We start from the raw sequence: 22,480 nt of genomic DNA on the forward strand, positions 1-22,480 counted from the left end.
TCAACAAGTGATCCATCCTCTGTCACACATTCCAGGCTTCTGGCAAACAGAGGCTATGGACACCATCCCTGCCCATCCTGACTAATAGCCATTCATGGACCTATCCTCCATGAATTTATCTAGTTCTTTTTTTAGCCTTGTTATAGTCTTGGCCTTCACAACATCAATTCTACAATTGTGGAACTGCTACTCTCAGTGAAATTTGGTAGCCTTGTATTTTGGTTTTCAATCTGAACAGACTTCCAGGGCAAAATTCATTACTCCAAGAACTATGCTTTTAGCTTCCAGGCATAGCTTTAGTGGTAATTTCATTACCAGTTTAAATCATATTAAATTTAAGAAAACAAATTACATTCCATTGCTGTAGTAAAAACTCAAACTCATTGTTACCTTTATTGCTAATACCAAAAGATTAGTATTAATGTGTTTAATACACTAAGACTGACATGCCATCTGAAAACCAAACTGTCCCAGCAGAAAGAATCAAGAGAGGCAGTTGTGACTAACGCTTGGCAAATTATTAACTCAAAGTGAATTAGTCATAAATTTAACCATTTTTTCTATCCATGAACAGGTCATGATTTTTACCACTGTGCTATTTACAGAATAGTTTGTAAGAACAAGTTGTAGCCTACAGTTTGTTTACAGACTGGTCACTATGGGCATTTGCTTTTCAGGCCATTTGATTGGTCATGTAGAGTCATCTTATATTGTGTTGATTCTCCCTTCCCCTGACTGTATATCCAAAGTTTTAGAGACAGCAGGAATTGCTTTTTTCTGTTTGCAAATCATCCATGAATTTGAAGAATTTTAATCTATTGTGCAAACAATAAGCTTTTCAAAATGGCCAACGTGTTTCCAGTCTGGATACTAAAGAATATTCATTCATACAAGTATTCTTGCTGCTTTGGCTTTCCACAGACATCCTTCTGAAAAGCTCACTCACCTAAATATTCACAAATAAGACAACAGAAGGGGTCATAATGTGAATCTGGCAGTTTTAGTCACAAAAAAGTTGAATAGTTTTTAACTGAATTTGTTCAAATCTAGTCATAGTTGTACTGCTGAATTCCCTCTTGTTTGAGAGCCAATTATTTCACAAAAGAAAGAGTCACCTGTTCACTTACTTTTATTTACAGTAAGTCACTTATAGCTGAGACGGACCACCGGTCTTAATGATGCCAAAGACACTGATTCCACAGCATACGTATATTTTCTCTGTTATCTAAAGCTGACCGAAAATGTTCTGGTGGAATAATTGTCCATCTGAAAACACTGATTCAAGAGATTTGAAACATTCCATTGAAACATCTCAATTTGGCTTAAACTTCCAACGGAAACCAGGCTGGTTAGAATCCTCAGTTTCCCCGCAGTTGGCTTGGTGGATTCCCCAGGTCAGCAGCCTGGGATCTCAGGGAGCTCTTGTGTTTTGGAAACACTCAAATGTTCCCAGTGCAAGAATGTTTTGGTGTTTTCAAAACAAAATATTGACAAATTTAAGTTTTTGCCCCTTCTTGGGATTAAAAGTTTCCCCAAAACTTGAAGTTTTTCACTGGACAAAAATTCTGCTTTCCAAGCTGCTCTACTTATACCCCGGATTTAGGGCCTTGGCAGGTTCAGAAGCACAGCTATGACCAAGTGATCCGGAGCTCTTTAAAAGCCTTGAAGCTTCATTGAATTTTTTTTTTTTTTTTTAAACACAGACTTTTGGGGCACTGTATATACCCCAGATGGGTTTGTAAAAGCAAAATGAAGTGTACAAAGCTTTTAAACCGATAGAATTAATCGGGAGTGTCAGCAGTGATGTGGCGGGTCTGGCCTCCCTTGCAACTCAGTAGCAAATCCATCCATGTACAATTGTTCAGTACAGTATTTAATGGTTTCATGATGTCCAGTTTGCTGAGCTGCACTCTTAAAAGTCAATGCAAAGGTGTAGAATAAACCTGTTACTAGTTTTTAAACTAGTCACCTTACACATGCAAACACGCACCAGTTCTAAGTCAGCTGCTAGGCGCCTGCCGAGGCGGAACGCCGGCCCCCCCCCCATAAACCTGTTACTAGTTTTTAAACTACTCACCTTACACATGCAAACATGCACCAGTTCTAAGTCAGCTGCTAGGCGCTGGCCGAGGCGGAACGCCACACCCCCCCCCATAAACCTGTTACTAGTTTTTAAACTACTCACCTTACACATGCAAACTTTTACAAGCACGCATTTTGGTAGCAAAACTCTGAATCAATGTTCCACCTTTACTCAGATGCGAAGAGCCAGGGCCAGAGTTCTGTGTATGCCCTACAGCTGCTCATAACATCACAGCTACCTAGCCCACTGCTCTCTGCATTATCTTTGGTGGCTGTAAGGTAAACAACTTAAGAACATAATAACGGCCATACTGGGTCAGACCAAAGGTCCATCCAGCCCTAGAGTGACCAGATGTTCCGATTTTATAGGGACAGTCCCGATTTTGGGGTCTTTTTCTTATATAGGCTCTTATTACCCCCCCCCCCACCCCGTCCCGATTTTTCACACTTGCTGTCTGGTCATCCTAATCCAGCCCAGTATCCTCTTTACCGACAGTGGCCAATGCCAGGTGCCCCAGAGGGAGTGAACCTAACATGTAATGATCAAGTGATCTCTCTCCTGCCATCCAACTTTCGCTTAGTAAACTCAGAACTTTGATGTGTTTGCCATATAAGTGAATGAGCAACAGATTTTTAAACAACTGTATTAAAACAATTTCAGCAATTTAAAACTACGCAGGCTAAACTGTCAAGTATTAGGGATATCAAACAAATGTTAAGAGATTTTCTACAGAGTTTTGGATTTCCTCTTTAAGAACTCAACAAGTCAGGCAGGTGCAAAGTGGTGAGTGGACTTACCAGTTCTCCTTCAATACCTAAAAAGCTGATAGAGCCCACAGACAGTCATAACATATATTAAAAATTCCACCACCACCAAAGAAGCCTTTTTATCATCAAGGTTACTTATCTGGATAACCTCATGGTTTGTTTTGTTATTGTAATTTTGTCTTTCTACCCCACACTTCCTCCTACTGCTTAATAAACTAATAAATGAGTCTTGCCTTAAGGTAGATAAAACACTCTTTTGGATAGGAGGCATCTTCCTAGGTGTTTTTACAGTGCCTACTGGGGTCTGTGGACACTAGTCATCCACGTAAATAAGGCATCCATCTGCAGTTTTACAAACACACGATTTTCATTTTCTTCAACCACATAGATGCCTATTCAAGCGAGAGAGAGAGAGAGAGAGCGCTAAGATTTTTGAAAGAGCTCTGAGCTTCCTAGCATGCCCGTATAGTCATTCTGCAACAATGATGCCATCTTCCAACCACTGTAGCGCATTACATTATTTCCCAGTGTACTATTTGCTTTTACAATCTCTTTATAAATAAATTCGTCAGCAAGTTGTGGCCTACGTAACAGTGTTTGGATACAGTTTAACCCTCCGAGTCTGGTAAGATTTATTTTCTGTTTAGAAAGAACATTAACAAGTGAGATTACTGGTAAGTATCTGTGCTCTTCAAGAGTGTCACTTCTGCATATTGTTTGCAGTGTAGTTGTAGCCATGATGGTCCAAAGATGAGAGAGACAAGGTGGGTGAGGTAGTATATTTTACTGGACCAACTTCTGTTGGTGCGAGACAAGCTTTTGAGCTACACAGATCTCTTCTTCAGCATTTCAGAGCTCTGCGCAGCTCAAAAGATGGTGTCTCGCACCAACAGAAGTTGGTCCAGTAAAAGATATTGCCTCACCCACCTTGTCCCCCTCAGTTCTGCAAATTCACAGCTGCGGGACTGGCACTTAGCTGTGGAATCTCCTGAAGAGCAGTATCCATTGGGGCCACACGCCCCTCCCTCTCTCCCCTCTTGGAGCAATAAGAGAATGCAAAGGGAGGTGACCCCAAACATCCTGCAATTCCTTCCCTAGTTTTGGAGTTCTTGACCTGAGTGTCTGAAGAACTGGGGAACGTGGGCAGGGAAAGTGTGAATATGCAGAGGCAACACCCTCAAAGAACAGTTATTGGTTTTGTAACCTTTTTCTTTGAGTGGCCTCTGCATATTTCCACTTGCGAGAGATTAGTGAGCAGTACCATCCCCCTCAAAAGGTGAGCAGCAAAGCCACCAAAACATGAATCAGCTCTAAACTGCAAATCAGGAGTATTAGAAGTAACCAGAATTTTGCTCTCCCAGAACAGACTTCAGTGAGGGACAAATTTTTGCTTTAGGGACATATGGAGCTTTAAGCATCAGATTTGCAAACTGTATGTAAAACATAGCATGAAGACATGAAACAGATACCGTCTTCAGATTAACTGATACCTTCTGATATCTCTAGCTGAATTAATACCTGCCATATCATAAAAAGGGTATAAAAGATAAATGGGGAAATACAGACAGGATAGTAACCCATATAAAATGGAAGCTGAGAGGGCTTGAGAATGGAAGAGGTGAGGTCACTAACCAAATCACATTTCCCATTTTGGCTACAGTTTATAAGGATTAGCTATTTGGCCTGTATCTCACTGAGTCCCTAGTCTATAGAAATGGTTATAAGGAACGCTGTTGCCACAGAGGTATGGTACAGGTGACAGTCTGACCAATAGCAGATCAGAGGGCCCCAAGAGATTCGTGAAACAAAAACTCCAACACCAAAGCAAGAGAGACACCTGCACTGGAGTGAATGCTCCCAGGGCAGCTTAATGAATAGTTACCCTGTAGCACTCATAGAATCATAAAATATCAGGGTTGGAAGGGACCTCAGGAGGTCATCTAGTCCCCTGCTCAAAGCAGGGCCAATCCCCAACTAAATCATCCCAGCCAGGGCTTTATAAGCCTGACCTTATAAACCTCTAAGGAAGGAGATTCCACCACCTCCCTAGGTAACCCATTCCAGTGCTTTACCACCCTCCTAGTGAAAAAGTTTTTCCTAATATCCAACCTAAACCTCCCCAACTGCAACTTGAGACCATTACTCCTTGTTCTGTCATCAGGTACCACTGAGAACAGTCTAGATCCATCCTCTTTGGAACCCCCTTTCAGGTAGTTGAAAGCAGCTATCAAATCCCCCCCTCATTCTTCTCTTCTGGAGACAAAACAATCCCAGTTCCCTCAGCCTCTCCTCATAAGTCATGTGCTCCAGCCCCCTAATCATTTTTGTTGCCCTCCGCTGGACTCTTTCCAATTTTTCCACATCCTTCTTGTAGTGTGGGGCCCAAAACTGGACACAGTACTCCAGATGAGGCCTCACCAATGTCGAATAGAGGGGAACGATCACGTCCCTCTGTGAAAGTTACTAGTGACCCCCCTTAACAGAGCAGCCGTTATGTCAGCCGGCGGCCATTAGGGGGAAGCAGACACCTTAAGGACACAGTAGCCTGAACTTTTCAACTGTCTTCCCTTTCAAGGCCTTAAGGTAGTTGGAGCTGGTCCCAAGCCAGTTTTCACTGACCAGATAGCAAAAGCATGGGTCTGACAACCACCAATCAAGTGTTAACACAGTAAGGGCCTTTGTCTGAATGTGTATAAAGGATCTGTAAAATGCGTGTAAGACAGAGTTTTTGTACCAAGGTGCAAAGCTCTCCTTTCTTCTGCAGAATAAAGCAACTCTTCCTTATCCCTGTCTGGCCATTATTGGCTCTCAGCTAGGTGGACTGTGGTGACACCTCGATCTGCTGGCAATGCCCCTACTTATACAGCCCAGAATGCCGTTAGCCTTCTTGGCAACAAGGGCACACTGTTGACTCATATCCAGCTTCTCGTCCACTGTAACCCCTAGGTCCTTTTCTGCAGAACTGCTTCCTAACCATTCGGTCCCTAGTCTGTAACAGTGCATGGGATTCTTCCGTCCTAAGTGCAGGACTCTGCACTTGTCCTTGTTGAACCTCATCAGGTTTCTTTTGGTCCAATCCTCTAATTTGTCTAGGTCCCTCTGTATCCTGTCCCTACCCTCCAGCGTATCTACCACTCCTCCCAGTTTAGCGTCATCTGCAAACTTGCTGAGAGTGCAGTCCACGCCATCCTCCAGATCATTAATGAAGATATTGAACAAAACCGGCCCCAGGGGCACTCCACTTGAAACTGGCTGCCAACTAGACATGGAGCCGTTGATCGCTACCCGTTGAGCCCGACGATCTAGCCAGCTTTCTATCCACCTTTCTATCATAACCCCATCAATCACATAGCTAAGAAATCCAGTTTCCTTTGGATCTGCCATCAAGACAAAGCAATTATCTCAAGCAACCTTAGCATTACATAGAATAACCTTCCCAAAAATTAAGTTATTATAAGGTGAGTGAGGACAGTTGCCTTGAGTTTGTGAGGGTGGAAGCTGAAATCAAATCCAAGCAGCATGGATGGCAGCATCAGTTCTGGGTCCTGTTCTGTTCAATATCTTCATCAGTGATTTATATAATGGCATACAGAGTACACTTATAAAGTTTGTGGATGAAACCAAACTGGGAGGAGTTGCAAGTGCTTTGGAGGGTAGGATTAAAATTCAGAATGATCTAGACAAACTGGGAAAATGGTCTGAAATAAATAGGATTAAATTCAATAAGGAAAATGTAAAGTACTCCATTTAGGAAGGAACAATCAGTTGAACACATACAAACTGGGAAATGACTGCCTAGGAAGGAGTACTGCGGAAAGGGATCTGGGGGTCATAGTGGATCACAAGCTAAATATGAGTCAACAGTGTAACACTGTTGGGGGGGGGGGGGGGGAAAGACATCATTCTGTGATGTATTAGCAGGAGTTTTGTAAGCAAGACAGGAGAAGTAATTCTTCCACTCTGGTCTGTGCTGATTAGGCCCCAAATGGAGTAGTGTGTCCAGTTCTGGGCACCGCATTTCAGGAAAGCTGGGGAGAGACCAGAGAAGAGCAACAAAAATTAAAGACCTAGAAAACATGAGCTATGAGGGAAGATTGAAAAAATTGGGTTTGTTTAGTCTGGAGAAGAGAAGACAGAGGGGACATAACAGTTTTCAAGTATATAAAAGGTTGTTACAAGGAGGAGGGAGAAAAATTGTTGTTCTTAACCTCTGAGGCTAGGACAAGAAGCAATGGGCTTAAATTGCAGCAAGGGAGATTTAGATTGGACATTAGGAAAAACTTCCTAACTGTCAGGGTGGTTAAGCACTGGAATAAATTGCCTGGGGAGGTTGTGGAATCTCTGTCATTGAAGGTTTTTAAGAGCAGGTTAGACAAACACCTGTGAGGAACCGTCTAGATAATACTTAGTCCTGCCCTGAGTGCAGGGGACTGGACTACATGACCTCTTAAGGTCCCTTCCAGTTCTATGATTAGAAGCATGAGGATTACTTGGTCAAAAGTTACTGATTTTCAGTAGGTTCCACTAGACTTCTGAAGTAAGTTCTTATCAAATGTTTCAGCAATCTGAACCCTGAGAAGACTCAGGCTGAAATCTACACTTACCCCTGGCTGAGGGCAAACATCCAGTGAACAGGAGAACAGAGCTAACATCAAAGCAAAAATGTTGGAAGACAAAACTGCTAGCAGCCAGTTAGGGTTAGTGATGACATCTTAGCTCCATTACTTGCCCGCAGACAGATCTCCTGAACCAATGGACTCAGATGGAAAACAGAGGAAAAACAGAGGAATTCCTGATTCCGGTCCAAGAAAGGGGAATCTACCAACAACACCGAGTCTTGTTTGACTGAAGCAAAACTGTAGATAGTGGCGGATGCCCTTGATAACAAACAAGTAATAGTCAGGATTTACTCCCCTTGCTTAACAGATAATCTGAATCTTAGGTCTCAGTCCACATTCATAGATTCTAAGATCAGAAAGGATGACTGATCATCTAGTCTGGGCTCCTGTATAACACAGGCCACAGAACTTCCCCAAAATAAGCACATCTGTGGTGGTACACAAGAACTCTGTCCAAAGAATCTGTCTGGACACTTTTTCCCCAGCAGATGGGTATTTGGTCTTGATCACAAGGAGAAGGTTTTGAATGTTACGCAAATGCTCTCTCAACTCAAAACCCTGCTGTGTAGCTTTCATCTCTGACAGAGTACACAAAATCTTGAAAAGGCTGGAGAGCAAGGTGAACATCCCAGATCACCATGTGGAAATAGTACTATAGATAAAGGAATTCCCTGATTAGCACGTGTTACCCACTGCATGTGATTCTCCTGGACCTCCAGTACTGGATGCTCAGCACTGAATTGCAGAGCATAAGAACGGCCAGACTGGATCAGACCAACGGTCCATCTAGCCCAGTATCCTGTCTGCCGACAGTGCCAATGCCAGGTGTCCCAGAGGGAATTAACAGAACAGGTAATCATCAAGTGATCCATCCTGTCACCCATTCCCAGCTTCTGGCAAACAGGGACACCATCCCTGCCCATCCTAGCTAATAGCCATTGATGGACCTATCCTCCATGAACTTATCTAGCTCTTTTTTGAACCTTGTTATAGTCTTGGCCTTCACAACATCCTCTGGCAAAGAGTTCCACAGACTGACTAACATAGAATTGATGGTGCCAGAAAATCAAGGGTGCGGGACCTTCAGCACTGGAATCAGGCAACACTGACAATTCAGCGAACCTTGCAGGCACTTGAGTAAGGTGTCACACCTTTAAGTGGCACATCATAGAATCAACAGCACTGGCCTTGGACCCAGCTGATGTGGGAAAACCTATGAACCTGGGTATTGCTGATGCTGGGAACCCAAATCACTCTGACAAGGTACAGAACCACTTCAGCTAGCGACTCAGTCACCGGTGCTTATCATTGCACCCAATGGAAACAGGGATGGTAGTGCAGTTTACACTGTGCAAAAAACCACTTCAGGCAAGTGGCCTGCATGTCAATTGTATAACAGAACCTTATGCACTAGACTGTCAACCTGGATGGATCTGGGGACCTAACACCACTTATCCTGGTGCTGGACCACTTCAAGGAGGTGGTATACCATTCAATGGGGCAAAAAATTTAGCACCAGACTCAGGGAACCCAGATGGCTGTGAAGACAATGTTGTGCATAATGGCCACCAGACCATTTCATCAAGTGATTCACTAGAGACTCATGGAGCTGCACCCAAGGCACTATACCAGGTCAACCTGGATGGTTCCAAGAACCTTCATGCCACTTATAGTGGATACAAAACCACTCCTGGTTCACTGTAGTGGACTGCGCTAGAACCACCACACCAGATTAGGTTGACGATAGGGATGTAGAGACCTCAGTGCTACATCAACAGCAATGGGACCTCGGCGTCAGATTAGGTCAATCTAGCGGGATCTCAGGACTGCGTTGATAGTGTCTGGAACCTCTACATCAGATTTGGTGATCCTAGAACGGGGTGGGCAAACTTTTTGGCCTGAGGGCCACATCAGGGTTCCAAAACTGTACGGGGGGCCAGGTAGGGAACGCTGTGCCTCCCCAAACCCTAACCACCCTCTCCTGCAAAGTGTTCCTCCTGAGTCCTCCATCCGCGTTCGCCACACTCCCGCCACCTGCACCGCCTGCTCCCCTAAGGCTGCAGGTGAGCCTCCCTCCCTGGTCTCCCCTGCCCCCTCAGTGCAGCTCCCTCCCACGCTGGTGGCGCGGCATGCTGCGGCTGTGGGGGAGGTGGGACAGCAGGGGAGGGGCGGGGACTAGTCTCCCCGGCCGGGAGCTCAGGGGCCGGGCAGGACGGTCCCGCGGACTGGATGTGGCCCACGGGCCGTAGTTTGCCCACCTCTGTCCTAGAAGGTCCAGGGACTTTGGTGCTGTATAATCTGTGCCAGAACCTTGACACTGGGCTCAGTCAGCCAATTAAGACTAGAGACCTGGATCCTGCGTAAGTCAGAGGCAGAGCCACTTAGGCTAATCGATCTCCAAAGTCCATGCTGGACTTACACATTACCAAACTAAATTGATGGGTCTTAAGGAGGCTCCCCTTCAGCATGGTGAGGCAGCCCTCACACACACCCATGCCAGATAGGTACTATTTCTTCTTTGATCTTTTAAAGAAAGAAACTTGTACCAACCAACAATCTAACACAAAAATACCCCTGAAAATGCAGAAGAAAAGGAAGAACTAACAAAATGTGCATCAAGGATCTGGTGCGATGTCCAAATTTGCTGCACCTCCAATGGTCAAGAAGGAACTGAGGGACAGTGGGGGGCCACTCCCCCTTTTATACACAGTGAACCCTGTGTGAGGAGATAGAGGGTGGGGTGAGGGGCACCAATGGCTACTGCTCTCCAGAAGACAGCACAGCTCAATGCCAGGAAGCACCAGTTCCACTAGTGCAAATAAGAGGCGGCCACTCAAAGAAGAACATGTTCTTATGCACTATGGGTAAAGTGTTCAGAAGCATTTAAACAATTTAGAAGCTTAACATCCATTTTCAAAAGTGGCTCAAGACACTTGGGCTCCTAAGTCCCTTGGAAAGCCAATAGCAATTAGGCTCCTGAAGCGTCTCCCGTCACTTTTCAAGGTGAAACTTGGAAGCTTTTGAAAATGTTGCCCAATATGAAGATAAATATGGTTGTGGGTTTTGTTGTTTGCAAAATGTACTTGCTTTTTCTGAAATGTTTAAAAAAAGATCAACACAATCAAATTTATGTGGGCTGGAACTGAGCCTTGGAGAATTTATCTACCTTTCTATACTCTAGTCATCAGAAGGATATGATACAAAATATTTTGCCATAATTTTAACTATGAGCACTGTGTAACATTTATCCAAGTTCCTGCCACCTACAGAGCTATTGGATTTCTCCAAACAGAAGCAGTACCAGAAAAAACATTATCACCAAAAAAACAAACAACTGGAAAGTGTGTTTAATAGTGATTTGCTGCTGATGTACTGGGGGTGGAGGGAGAGGAGAAGGAGACAAGGCAGAGAAGAACGAACGGAGATGTTCCAAAGAGTGCCAAGATCCATTCCTCTCTCTCTCCTGGACCTCTCTGCCTGCTCCTCCCAATCATCTTCTGGGACAGGCTGGCTTGGTTTCCTCTTGCAGTAGCAATGATAATCAGAGGAACTGTTATCATTCCTCATCACCCAGCCAAGCAGTCAGCCATTCTACCCATCTCTGAAGGGAGCGCACAGCAGAAAACACAGGATCTGGGTGGACAGGGGTACTACACACTAGGTAAACTCAGAACAAGACTGACAGAACCAGTCACCCAGAATAGAGAAGGTTTCATCAGGGTCCAACTGCAGGTAGGGGACAGAAGCACAAACAGAGGGAGAATGCACATTGAAGGGAAGAACAAGAATTCTCAGAATAACTGTCAGTGAGCCCTCTGACTCCTAAGAATTAAGGGACAAATTTACCAAACAATCTGGAAGCAATTAGCTTGTCTTGATAAGAACCCTCTTGAGAAACTTCTGCCTATTTTAGATTTAACAACTCCCTGGTTACAGACAATATTTGCAGTTGCTGGTTTGCCAGCAGAGAAAATTAAATATGTTTTCTAAAAATGCAAACACTTCTTTCTGTACCAGTTTGCATCGTGACTGACTTGAAGTGGACAGCATGTAAACACTGGTAGAATGACTCAGCAGTGAAATATAATGGAATTTGACATTGCTAGAAGCAATTTTGGGCATGTATAAAGAACAAATCCTTGCCTTCTAAAATGCTAAATGAGTCTGGCATTCAGCGATTCAACAAACTGAGTAATCAAATAAAGATTCCATGCAAGCTAGTGTACTTCAAACAGTGTTTTTCCATAAAATAAAAGCCATGTAACTTACTGATTTGCTCTTTCAATTTTAACTCCAGATTACTGGTAAAAGACATTATGGGGGTGCTGCGATTATTTCCACAAACAAGCATTAGGAAATTCAGAGTTAAAGTTAAATTAAAAACAAATCCAAACATGTTAAGGTCTGGAAAGGCACATATTATGCACCCAAAAAACCTTAATTCTACAATATAGTTATGCCAAAAAGAAAAAAAAAATTTACAGCACCCTCTAAAAATAGTTAATCAAATCTGGGTCTAAAACGCCCTAATCATAACTGTATACTCATTGCCTGGAATGACTACAGAGCAGAGTTATGGTTGTGGGGGGGAGGGGAGGGGATGAAAGGTGAGCAGAAAAGTGTGCAGAGCACGGGGGGTGACAAGCGGGAGAGTACCCCATGTGAGGAGAGAGGAGATTTAGTGGCTATGCTGAAGACAGAGGGGAGAGGGCAAGGATGTGAATAGGGCCTGGAGGGGGGAGAGGTTTTTGTCAGGGGAGTCTTGTGTTGGGGACATCCAGGACTTTGCACTCAATAGGGACTTGGGGTAGGGAGCCAAGGCATCAGTAGAGATTAATAAATAAGGCCAGAAAGGAACATTATACTTCTCCATAACACCGGCCCTCCTCCACAGCACAGAATTTCAGCAAGTGCTTACTTGCGTCAATCCCGTAACTTCGGGCTGAGCTACAGCAGGTCTTTTAGAAAGATCCCCCATCGGGATTTAAAGATCGTCCCATGCAACTGCTGCCTCGGCTCCAGAGCCTGCCAAGGTAGCCGGTATTAAGGCACCTGCGGCAGAAAGAGCCTTTAGAAAGCCAGAGACATTGGCATGTACGCTGCGCTCCCCCACAACCCAGGGTCCTGCTTTGCATAGTGGCAGTCTGCTGAACACAGAGTCTTTCTCCCATATGCTGCGTTCCTTCATCATAGATCCCCATTTTGACACTCTGTACCTCAGGGGGAGCTCCGTGTAACCCCCATCTTCATCATTTGTATACAATTGTGATGTTTCATAGAAAGCAGGCCGTGTAAGGTATCACGGGAAAGGCTATGATCTGCGGAAAGCCATTGTTCTATCTAAATAAGTACATCATTCGTGCATATGATATTATGAGATTATATTGTATGGTTGTCACTAAAATATGCTGTGAGTTGGGGAATCACCAGATATTAGCTGCCCAGAAACAACAAAGGACCTAACCAAAATCCGGGCGGGGCTCAAACCACCATCAACAGCCATTGTCCAACATGGGAGTTACAATTCAGTGACTCACTTGCACAAGGCCACACCAGAGGAACTGCTCAACCTTGACTGGTGACTTAGCAATGCCAACGAGATATGCCAGGACTTATGTTCTCCAAGCACATGGAATGAGGATATGAAATAGAGGACAGAGATCGCATGTTTTGTCCTGTCTCTCCCCCCCCATCTATGCTGAAGACAACGAGAAAGCTGGAGCTGAGGAGACAGGTCCCCAGGCTAACAGGGAGAGCCTGCATATGAAAGACTGTAACCAATCTGCAGTATCCAGTGGGGTGAGAAAAACTGCTTAGTCCAGATGTTGCCTAGTCTAATAAGGTTGAGAATTTAGACTCTGTGCTTATCTTTTATTTTCCTTTGGTAACCACTCTGACTTTTGCCTATCACTTATAATCACTTAAAATCCATCTTTTGTCATCAATAAACTGATTCTAATGTTTATCCTTACCAGTGAGTTTGACTGAAGTGCTTGGTAAATCTGCTCAGTTTACAAAGGCTGGTGTATGTCCACTTTCCATTGATGAAGAGGTGAACCAATTAATAAACTTGCATTGTTAAAGAAAGGGTCTTGAGCAGTGCAAGACGGTATATTCCTGAGGTACAAGGCTGGGAGGATTTGGCTGGTGCCTCTCTGTGTGATTCGTGAGTGGCTCTGGGAGCATTCATGCAATCTGGCTGGGTGTGGGGCTCCACATAAGGTTGTACTGAGTGGTAACAGCACCTGGAGGGGTTTGCTGCTTGTCACCAGTAAGGCATTGTGAGAGACAATCCAGATTGGTGAGGTAAGGGGGCACAGCGGTTCTACAGTCCCAGGTTGCACCCCGGGGATCCTGTCACACCCATCATGCCCCCTCTCTCAACGTTAGAAAGCTGCACCCTGAGGAGAAATGGCCACCATGAGGAAGGCATAGGAGAAGACCAGGGATGTGAGAGTTGACCATAAACCATCGCTCGTGCCCCCAGAGAGGTTTTTCCTCGCCAGGAGTCCTGCTTCAATGAACCTAATCCAGTCCATTGGAGTGAAACGCCATGCTGACAAAGCAGTGAACAGCCACACAGCCAATGCAAAACAGTAACAGGTAGGGGTCAAGTAATCTACCAATGAGATGTGTATAACCACCCCCTCTCATTCCACTGACTCATTTCAACCAATAGAATTGCAACATACAAATTAGCTGGAGAAAGTGTCATGATTGTTTGAGTTAACTCTGAAAGCCCAGTTTAAAAATGACCTGAACTATCGCTGGCCCAGTCTATAATTATAATTAGATGCAACAATGGTTAATTTCTTCAAGTGCAACCTATGAGATTTCAGTGAGCTTTATCTATATGATTCACACATTGTAAAGCCAGAAGGGACCACTCTGATGATCTAGTCTGGTCTCCTGCATAACACAGGCAATAGGACTACCCTGAATTAATTCTTGATTGAACTATAACAGCTTTTTTAGAAAAGCATCCAATCTGGATTTAAAATATGGATATTTCAGGTTTTAAGACAATCTCTTAACTTTTAGGATGAGACCTTCACAGAGGCAGATCATACCCACATCTGCCTACTCTGGGGTACTTGCACCATCCTCTGAGGCATTTGGTGCTGGTTCTTGTCAGAGACAGGATTTGAACTGAATAGATCTTGGGTCTGATCCCATCTGGTAATTCCTATGGGAAGCTTGGGAAGAGTCTTATCTCATTTAGGATAAGTCTGATGAGTGCTAAATTTCTTGGGCTTTTTTAAAAATTGATTTTTAACAAAATTAGCCGATGCATTTGTAAATTCTAAGAATATTCCTTCTATCTCAAAGCGCTATACTTTTAGGTCGGATAAGCTATATTATTTCATAGATTAAGAGATTGAATCCCTGTTTGACAAGGAAAACTCAACTCAGCCTTCACTATGGAATTACAACCGGTCTGTCCTAGACTTTTTTCTTTTAAGATTTAAACGCTTAAAGGTTCTTAATTTTTTTTTTTGTTGTCCGTCCCTCTCCCTCCCTCCCCTCCCCCGCAAAGTACTGAGTTATATACTGGCAGTGCAGAAGCTGTACGAGCACTCATGACTCCCACTGTACTCTTCGGAACAGCACAACCACAGATTTACTTTGTAAAAATAAGAGCTACAAGGCCAACGGTTTCAGAACTTGGTGAGGACTACTTACATATTTAGGTATGCAAGTAGCCTGATTTTCAGAGATACTGAGCACTCAGCTCCCACTGAAGGCAATAGACAAAGAGTAGATAGGGGTGTGCTATAAAGAATTTACTGGGAGTTCAAAAAGATTTAATAGATTGGCCACTTACTGTATACATTTACATTGCCACATTTCTAATGGCTCCATTTTCAAGCCCAGGGTCAAATCAAATTAACCACTCATGCAAGATCTATTATTTAATACTTTGGAGACTGCTAACAGATCTGTTTCCTCCTAGGTTTTCCATTTGGCTGGAAGGCTACAAAATGCCATTGTTCCAAGAAAGAATAGTCACATAGCATGTGTAATGTTTGATAAGTTTATTTTTCTCTTTAAACAAGATGAAAATTGATTTGTGATCCGACATCAGGCCTTCACATTATCTGTTTCATAAATAAGATTGCTTTCTAGCAAGATTGAGGCTACTAGCAAGAGGTCTAGAAATGACAATTGTAGTTTTAATTTTTACAACCTTGATTTACATAAAATAAAAGCTTTATACACAGTAGACGATGCTTGTCATGGGAGCTTTAAGATTTAAAAATGCTCTGCTGTGGAAACAGGTGCAGCTATCTGATACATGAAAATTCCTCCTGATTCACCCACACATCATGAGATTTGGAAAAGATCATTCACATGAGCCTTTCACAACTGCTGAGAATCTTCTGTATTGCTACTGCAGGCAGCCATGAAAGTCATTTTAATGATCTGGAAGAACATTTATTCCTCAGCCATTTTACATTGGTACTGCTTTTCTTTGATCCTTTGAAGTTTGGAGCCTGATAGCTAAGTCATCTCAACTTAAATATTTTAGTTTTTTCAATTCAGTTTGTTGGTTTTAAATTTTATACGATAATTGTCCTTTTCTGTATGTGGAGCCATTTTAAGGATTATTTTCCTGCTTTAATACCTACAGTATTTGTTTAATTTTTAAAGCTGCACTTGGAATTATTTTAGATACCACTGTTGGGATGCTCGATAAACTCTCTGGTAGGGCTTTCAGCTAGAACTGACCAGGAAAACCTGAATGTTTTAACTGGTTAAATGTTCAAAATCTCTGAAGATATTATAGACAAAATGATTAAACCACACACAGAATTCTCCTGTCCAAAAAAAAGGTAAACAGTAATTAACCTTTACTAATGTTAACAGCTTTGTAGCAATCCCATAATCAGCCTATTGGATAAATAACCTGTAGAGTGTAATACCCTAGCCTTATAGGATTTTAACAGAGGATAGCAGACTTGTTTGAATTACAGAGCATGAATTTTATTATGTTGCTTCTGTAACCCACATGATACTGCAGCATTTCACTATATTGCTCCAGGGGAGGAGACTAGGATCTTAGCTAGATATTCTGAGTATCTGCACATGTGCAGAGAGCAGAGCAGAGCAGGGCAACTCATCTAGAGGGTCCCAGAAACTTCCAGAACAGGGTGCGGCAGTTACCGGACATGCTCCGTAGCGGTTTTGATGCTGTATTATATAAAGTTTTCACTGTGGGCAACCCACCTGGCAGGTGACACCCAAGTCACCCTCGGAGCGCTGATGTAACCAAAGTGCAATGGGGGCGGGGGGAAGGATCTAAATACAGAAGTTAAAGACAGCTCTATGGACTGAGTGACTGATCAAAGCAAGACCAAAAGATGCGTCTGCTGCGTGGGCTGGGTGCGAATCTCTGTACCACGCTGGGTATGGGTTAGTGCTCTTCCAGCTTTATTTACCAGGGAAGCCCTCCATTAAGATAATGTTTGATCATAAGAGCATAAGAAAGGCCATGCTGGGTCAGACCAATGGCCCATCTAGCCCAGTATGCTGTCTTCCAACAGTGGTCAATGCCAGATGCTTCAGAGGGAATGAACAGAACAGCACAAGTATCGAGTGATCCATCGCGTCATCCAGTCCCAGCTTCTGGCAGTCAGAGGTTTAGGGACACCCAGAGCATGGGGTGGTCCCCGACTACCTTGGCTAATAGCCATTGATGGACCTATCACTGTGGTATGTTTTATGGACCTACAGGGAAAGCTGGCAGGGGAGCATTTGTTACCCCTAGAGGCTACAGAGCCTGTGGAACTTCCATTGAGCTATCAGCTAACTGGGACTGTATCTCACTTCGAGGGAGAGACTGGGGCAGCACTTAGTGAGTTGAAGGTTTGTGAATTCTTGCCTGACTTAGCTGGGCTTCTGGAGAGATGATGCCCTGTAACAAGCTCCAGGAAATGGATATTTTATATGCTGATCCCAACCCCTGCACCACTCTGGATACAGACTACAGACTTCTTGGAAGGACTGAGACCTGCCATTTCTCAAGCTCTGCAGAGTCCAGGTGACACACTACATACTACATTCATGCCAGAAAGGCTGAAAAATGACCTCTGAAAAAAGATCAGAGGGGACGTGCGGTGTTGAAGTATAGAGAACGTTATGCTGAAGCCTTATATTTGAATGTTTGTAACAGAAACAAAAGGTGCAAGTCTGTACAAGGGACACCAGAAGTTTACTGTCAAATAGCTTTTGTTTAAAATTGATTCATAGTATTTCAAACACTACTTACAATATTTTATACTATTTAAAATGATTTACTGAGAAAGCGTATAGTGCTCTCCCTTTGAAATTGACTGGGGTCTATTACCATCCATTTATCAGGGTTTTACATACAATAGCCCTGAGGTTTAACACTGTGTAATGCTTTTTGAAAAGTCCTGAAAAGACTGAACTCTGACCTGTACTTCACCGAAGAGTTATGCTGAGGACGAAGGGGAGTGTATAGTTATAGAGAATATTGCCTGAGCATTCCCTCCCATCCCTGTTACACTTCCAAAAGCAGTCAAGCCATTAAAGGATGTATCAACTTTGCTTTCACCTTACAATAGCATTAGATATCCCCTCACTGCTACAAACTAAAAATATAATTTTGCAAAACAATCAGTATACAACATGTGCTAAACTCTTCCCCCATTCACATTTTCATAAGTACCAAAAAGGAAACAGACCCAAAATAGTGAGTTAAAGCAGAAACAACATTAATGAATTTTTTTTTCCATCTCACTGTTTTAAAGAATATGCTGAGAATAAATGCAATATTAGGAATAATACACAAAATGTTGCTACATTTTTACAGGTGCACTGACATGATTTCAGCCTCCAAATATTCTCCTCCTCAAAAAAATACACCATTAAAAAAAGTCATAAGACTACCATAAAATACTCTTAAAAATCATGTTAATGATCTGACGGGGGGGGGGGGGGAGAGAACAACCTCAGAGTGAAGACTGAAATTTATTCCATCCAACTCTCCCATTATCCATAGTTACTACAGAGATCTGAACATTTTGGATGATCTCAAACCTTATGTGCCTACTACATAGGTAAAACAAGGATAGGTTAAAGGCAGAGTTTCAGATTTCACTATTAATCTTGTACAGTTAAGATCATTCATAGGGTTCTTTATGGCAGAAGCCTACATTTAGAGAATTCTTCCTGACCTATAAAAATGGCTAGTTTAACATCATAGACTCAGACTCATAGACTTTAAGGTCAGAAGGGACCAATATGGTCATCTAGTCTGACCTCCCGCATGATGCAGGCCACAAAAGCTGACCCACCCACAACAGAATCTTCCAGCCTGCGACCCCTGCCCTATGCTGCGGAGGAAGGCGAAAAACCTCCAGGGCCTCTGCCAATCTACCCTGGAGGAAAATTCCTTCCCGACCCCAAATATGGCGATCAGCAGTACCCCGAGCATACAGGCAAGATTCTACAGCCGGACCCTCATTTTACCCGCGATTGCACGTTAATGCCTAATTGACTGTAATCACGTTATCCCTTCAAACCATTCCCTCCATAAACTTATCAAGCCTAATCTTGAAGCCAGAAAGGTCTTTCGCCCCCACCGTTTCCCTCGGAAGGCTGTTCCAAAATTTCACCCCTCTGACGGTTAGAAACCTTCTTCTAATTTCAAGCCTAAACTTCCCCACGGCCAGTTTATATCCATTCGTTCTCGTGTCCACATTACTACTGAGCTGAATTAATTCCTCTCCCTCCTTGGTATTAATCCCTTTGATATATTTAAAGATAGCAATCATATCCCCCCTCAGCCTTCTTTTGGTTAGGCTAAACAAACCGAGCTCCTCGAGTCTCCTTTCATAGGAAAGGTTTTCCATTCCTCGGATCATCCTAGTGGCCCTTCTCTGTACCCGTTCCAGTTTGAGTTCATCCTTTTTAAACATAGGAGACCAGAACTGCACACAGTATTCCAAATGAGGTCTCACCAGCGCCTTGTATAACGGAAGGAGCACCCCCCTGTCCCTACTAGAAATACCTCGCCTAACGCATCCCAAAATCGCATTAGCTTTTTTCACAGCCACGTCACATTGCCGACTCATAGTCATCCTGCGATCAACCAGGACTCCGAGGTCCTTCTCCTCCTCCGTCACTTCCAACCTATGCGTCCCTAACTTATAACTAAAATTCTTATTAGTCATCCCTAAATGCATCACCTTACACTTCTCACTATTAAATCTCATCCTATTATTTTTACTCCAATTTACAAGGTCATCCAAGTCTCTCTGCAGAAAATCCCGATCCTTCTCCGAATTGGCAATACCTCCCAACTTTGTGTCATCCGCAAACTTTATCAGCCCACTCCTACATTCGGTTCCGAGGTCAGTAACGAATAGATTAAATAAACATCAGACCTAGATGTAACCTTCTACAAGGCAGGCTGCCATTTCCTAACTGCAGCTCTAACCAGAGACCTTTGCCCAGATATACTAATGCCCTTTCACCCTATGGTTATTTAAAAGAACATCGTGTTGAGAGAGAAAATAAAGTCATACTTACAACACTGGGAGGCAGCAGTGGGCAATGGTTTCTTCTGGACTTCTTCTGAAAATGAATACTAAGGGAAGACAAAAGAGAGAGCGCAGACAGATAACAGATTGAAAGTAACCTTATGAAACAGGATTTCCAGAACGTAACAAGCTTACGCTCTGAGAGTATATTGGCGTGGGAGGTGGGGGGGGTGTTAAAGTACAAAATAATATTTTCCTGAATACCCAAATACAGAACATGCTCCCAGAAAAGTAAAAACTGGCACTATCCCATGCCAAAATATCTGTTAATGACTGCACACAAGGCTTGGGTAAAGTCTTATCTACTTTAAAAGCTCAAGACAAAAAATTTCAGACTTGGGGGCCTCAAATTAGGCACCTAAATCCATATTTAGTCACCTAAAATAGAAATGTCTACCTTTTGGAGCTGCTGAGCAGTGATTTCAGTGGAATGTGTGCTCACTCAGAAGCCTGAGAATACAGCAATGTATATATTAGATGCCTAAATATGAATTTGAGGTACCCATGTTTGAATGCTGTGGCAGTGCTGGATGTGGGGACTGGGAAAGAGCTAGATAATTCATGTGCTCATTAGTAGTGCAATAACCAGAACACTCTTTCAGCAGAGTCTGGAAACATCCAACAACATGAAGGATTTTACATCTTATTTAACACTACACTGGAGTACACAGAGACTCCATTTAACCAATTTTGGCTTATTCCAAAAAGGTCTGCTACAGCATTAAAAGTGCTCCCTGGAGATGTTTATGATATTATTTTGGCCGCCTCCTCCCACTGTGGACCAATAATTCAAAAATAATCCAGTGTCTGTCTGAGGCGAGAGACAGAAGATAAGTAGAATAATTTCTAATCCTATTAGGCAAAATGTCAAGAACACAACCCTCACCAGCCAAGAACTGGGAAAAAGGGCTCCAAAGTCAGTGGAAGCTGCAAGTTTTGAAATATTGATTCGTCAATCAATGCCTTACACTGACCACCAGCGAGGCTATTTCACAATAAATGAGGAAGTAAATACAGGGACGTACTTTCTTTCCACTGACTAGCAAGAAGCTGAATAGGTAAGCACAGCGAGAAAGAACAGGCTGGATGAGCAGACAAGGCAGCTAAAAGAACTGGTGATTGCATCACAATTCATGCAAACTTCTTCATCTACCGAGAATTTGATGGATCACTAGAGGGCACCTATGTTCCACTGCGTGTCTGGCACTAGAATTCCCCTGCTAAAACTCAGCTTTCAACCCAGGAGGCGGGATGTATTGCAGCAGAATTACTGAAAAGTTATAAGTTCACATGACTTGCTTTTTCACTAGGTTCACAGATACCAAGAAGCCCTAGAGCTATTACTGGAAATGCTCCCTGAAGCCAGAAGAAGCTACACGCAAGCTATTTTTCATCCACCTATACACAGCTGTGAGACTAGGTTAAACAGTTCAAGACAAGACTTAACTTCTGCCTGAGTATTCTCAATCTCCACAATGAATCCACTAACATAGCCTTCCTCCGTTAAGTAAGTTAAGGGTACAATAAATTTCCCCCGAACTTCGACACCCTACATCGATCACCAACAGGACCTTTTAGCAATACTCTCTTGATAAGTAGAGAAACATGTATTACACTTTTGGTTAACACTGTTTACACCTGCCCTTGTTGGAGTTAACAAGTTCCTTAAAGGCAAGAAATTAAGTCCATCAACCAGATGAATATCACCTTGAATAAGACAAGTGTCCTTGGTGTATATTTTGCATAAACAGCTAAGAAACTGAAGTGTTCCTTTTTTGGTTTTAGATAACAACGAATACAGCCTGGGGCAGCACTACTCTCCTAACTGCCTCATCCTGCTGTCTAGCAGAGCCAGAGTTTTACACTTGTTTTGAATCTAAGTATCATGCAAAAATCAATTTCCCCTCAATGTTCACATGCTGCAGTCTCTCTTAGAGCATGGCTACACTTGCAGATGTAGAGCGCTGAGAGTTAAACCAGCCCTCGGAGAGCGCAGTAGGGAAAGCGCTGCAGTGTGTTCACAGTGTCAGATTCAAGCGCACTGGCGCGGCCACATTAGCAGCTCTTGCAATGGCCACAGAGAGCAGTGCATTGTGGTAGCTAGCCCAGCAGGCAAGTGGCTGCAACGTGCTTTCCAAATGGGGGAGGTGGGGTGGAGTGTGACAGGGAGTGTGTTGTGTGTATGTGGGGGGAGAGAGTGGGTTTTGGGGGGGCTGAGAGCATGTCAGCATGCTGTCTTAAGTTCAGACAGCAGCAGACTCTCTCCCTCCCCCGCGCGCACACACACACACCAGCAGCATTCCACACTAATGGCTTGCTTTGTCCTGGAGCAGCATGCCGGCTGTCAGAAACAGAGCTTCGAAAGCGCATATCCACATTCCTACAGCCGATTCCAAAACAATGACAAGAGTGGCCACTTGACTTAAGGAGATTATGGGACGT

The 22,480-nt window shown here is 43.4% G+C and overlaps 1 protein-coding gene across 1 annotated transcript in view; it reads right to left on the reverse strand.

The window, feature by feature from the left end:
* UNC13B (unc-13 homolog B) overlaps positions 1–22,480 on the reverse strand; it is a 308,551-nt gene that overhangs the window by 254,811 nt on the left and 31,260 nt on the right. The window contains exon 5 of the mRNA XM_065406871.1: positions 20,028–20,085. Coding sequence (XP_065262943.1) covers positions 20,028–20,085 — 58 coding nt within the window. The remainder of the gene's footprint in view (positions 1–20,027; positions 20,086–22,480) is intronic.

The sequence above is a fragment of the Emys orbicularis genome, chromosome 6, assembly GCF_028017835.1.
Source record: "Emys orbicularis isolate rEmyOrb1 chromosome 6, rEmyOrb1.hap1, whole genome shotgun sequence".
NCBI classification, from domain to species: Eukaryota; Metazoa; Chordata; order Testudines; family Emydidae; genus Emys; species Emys orbicularis.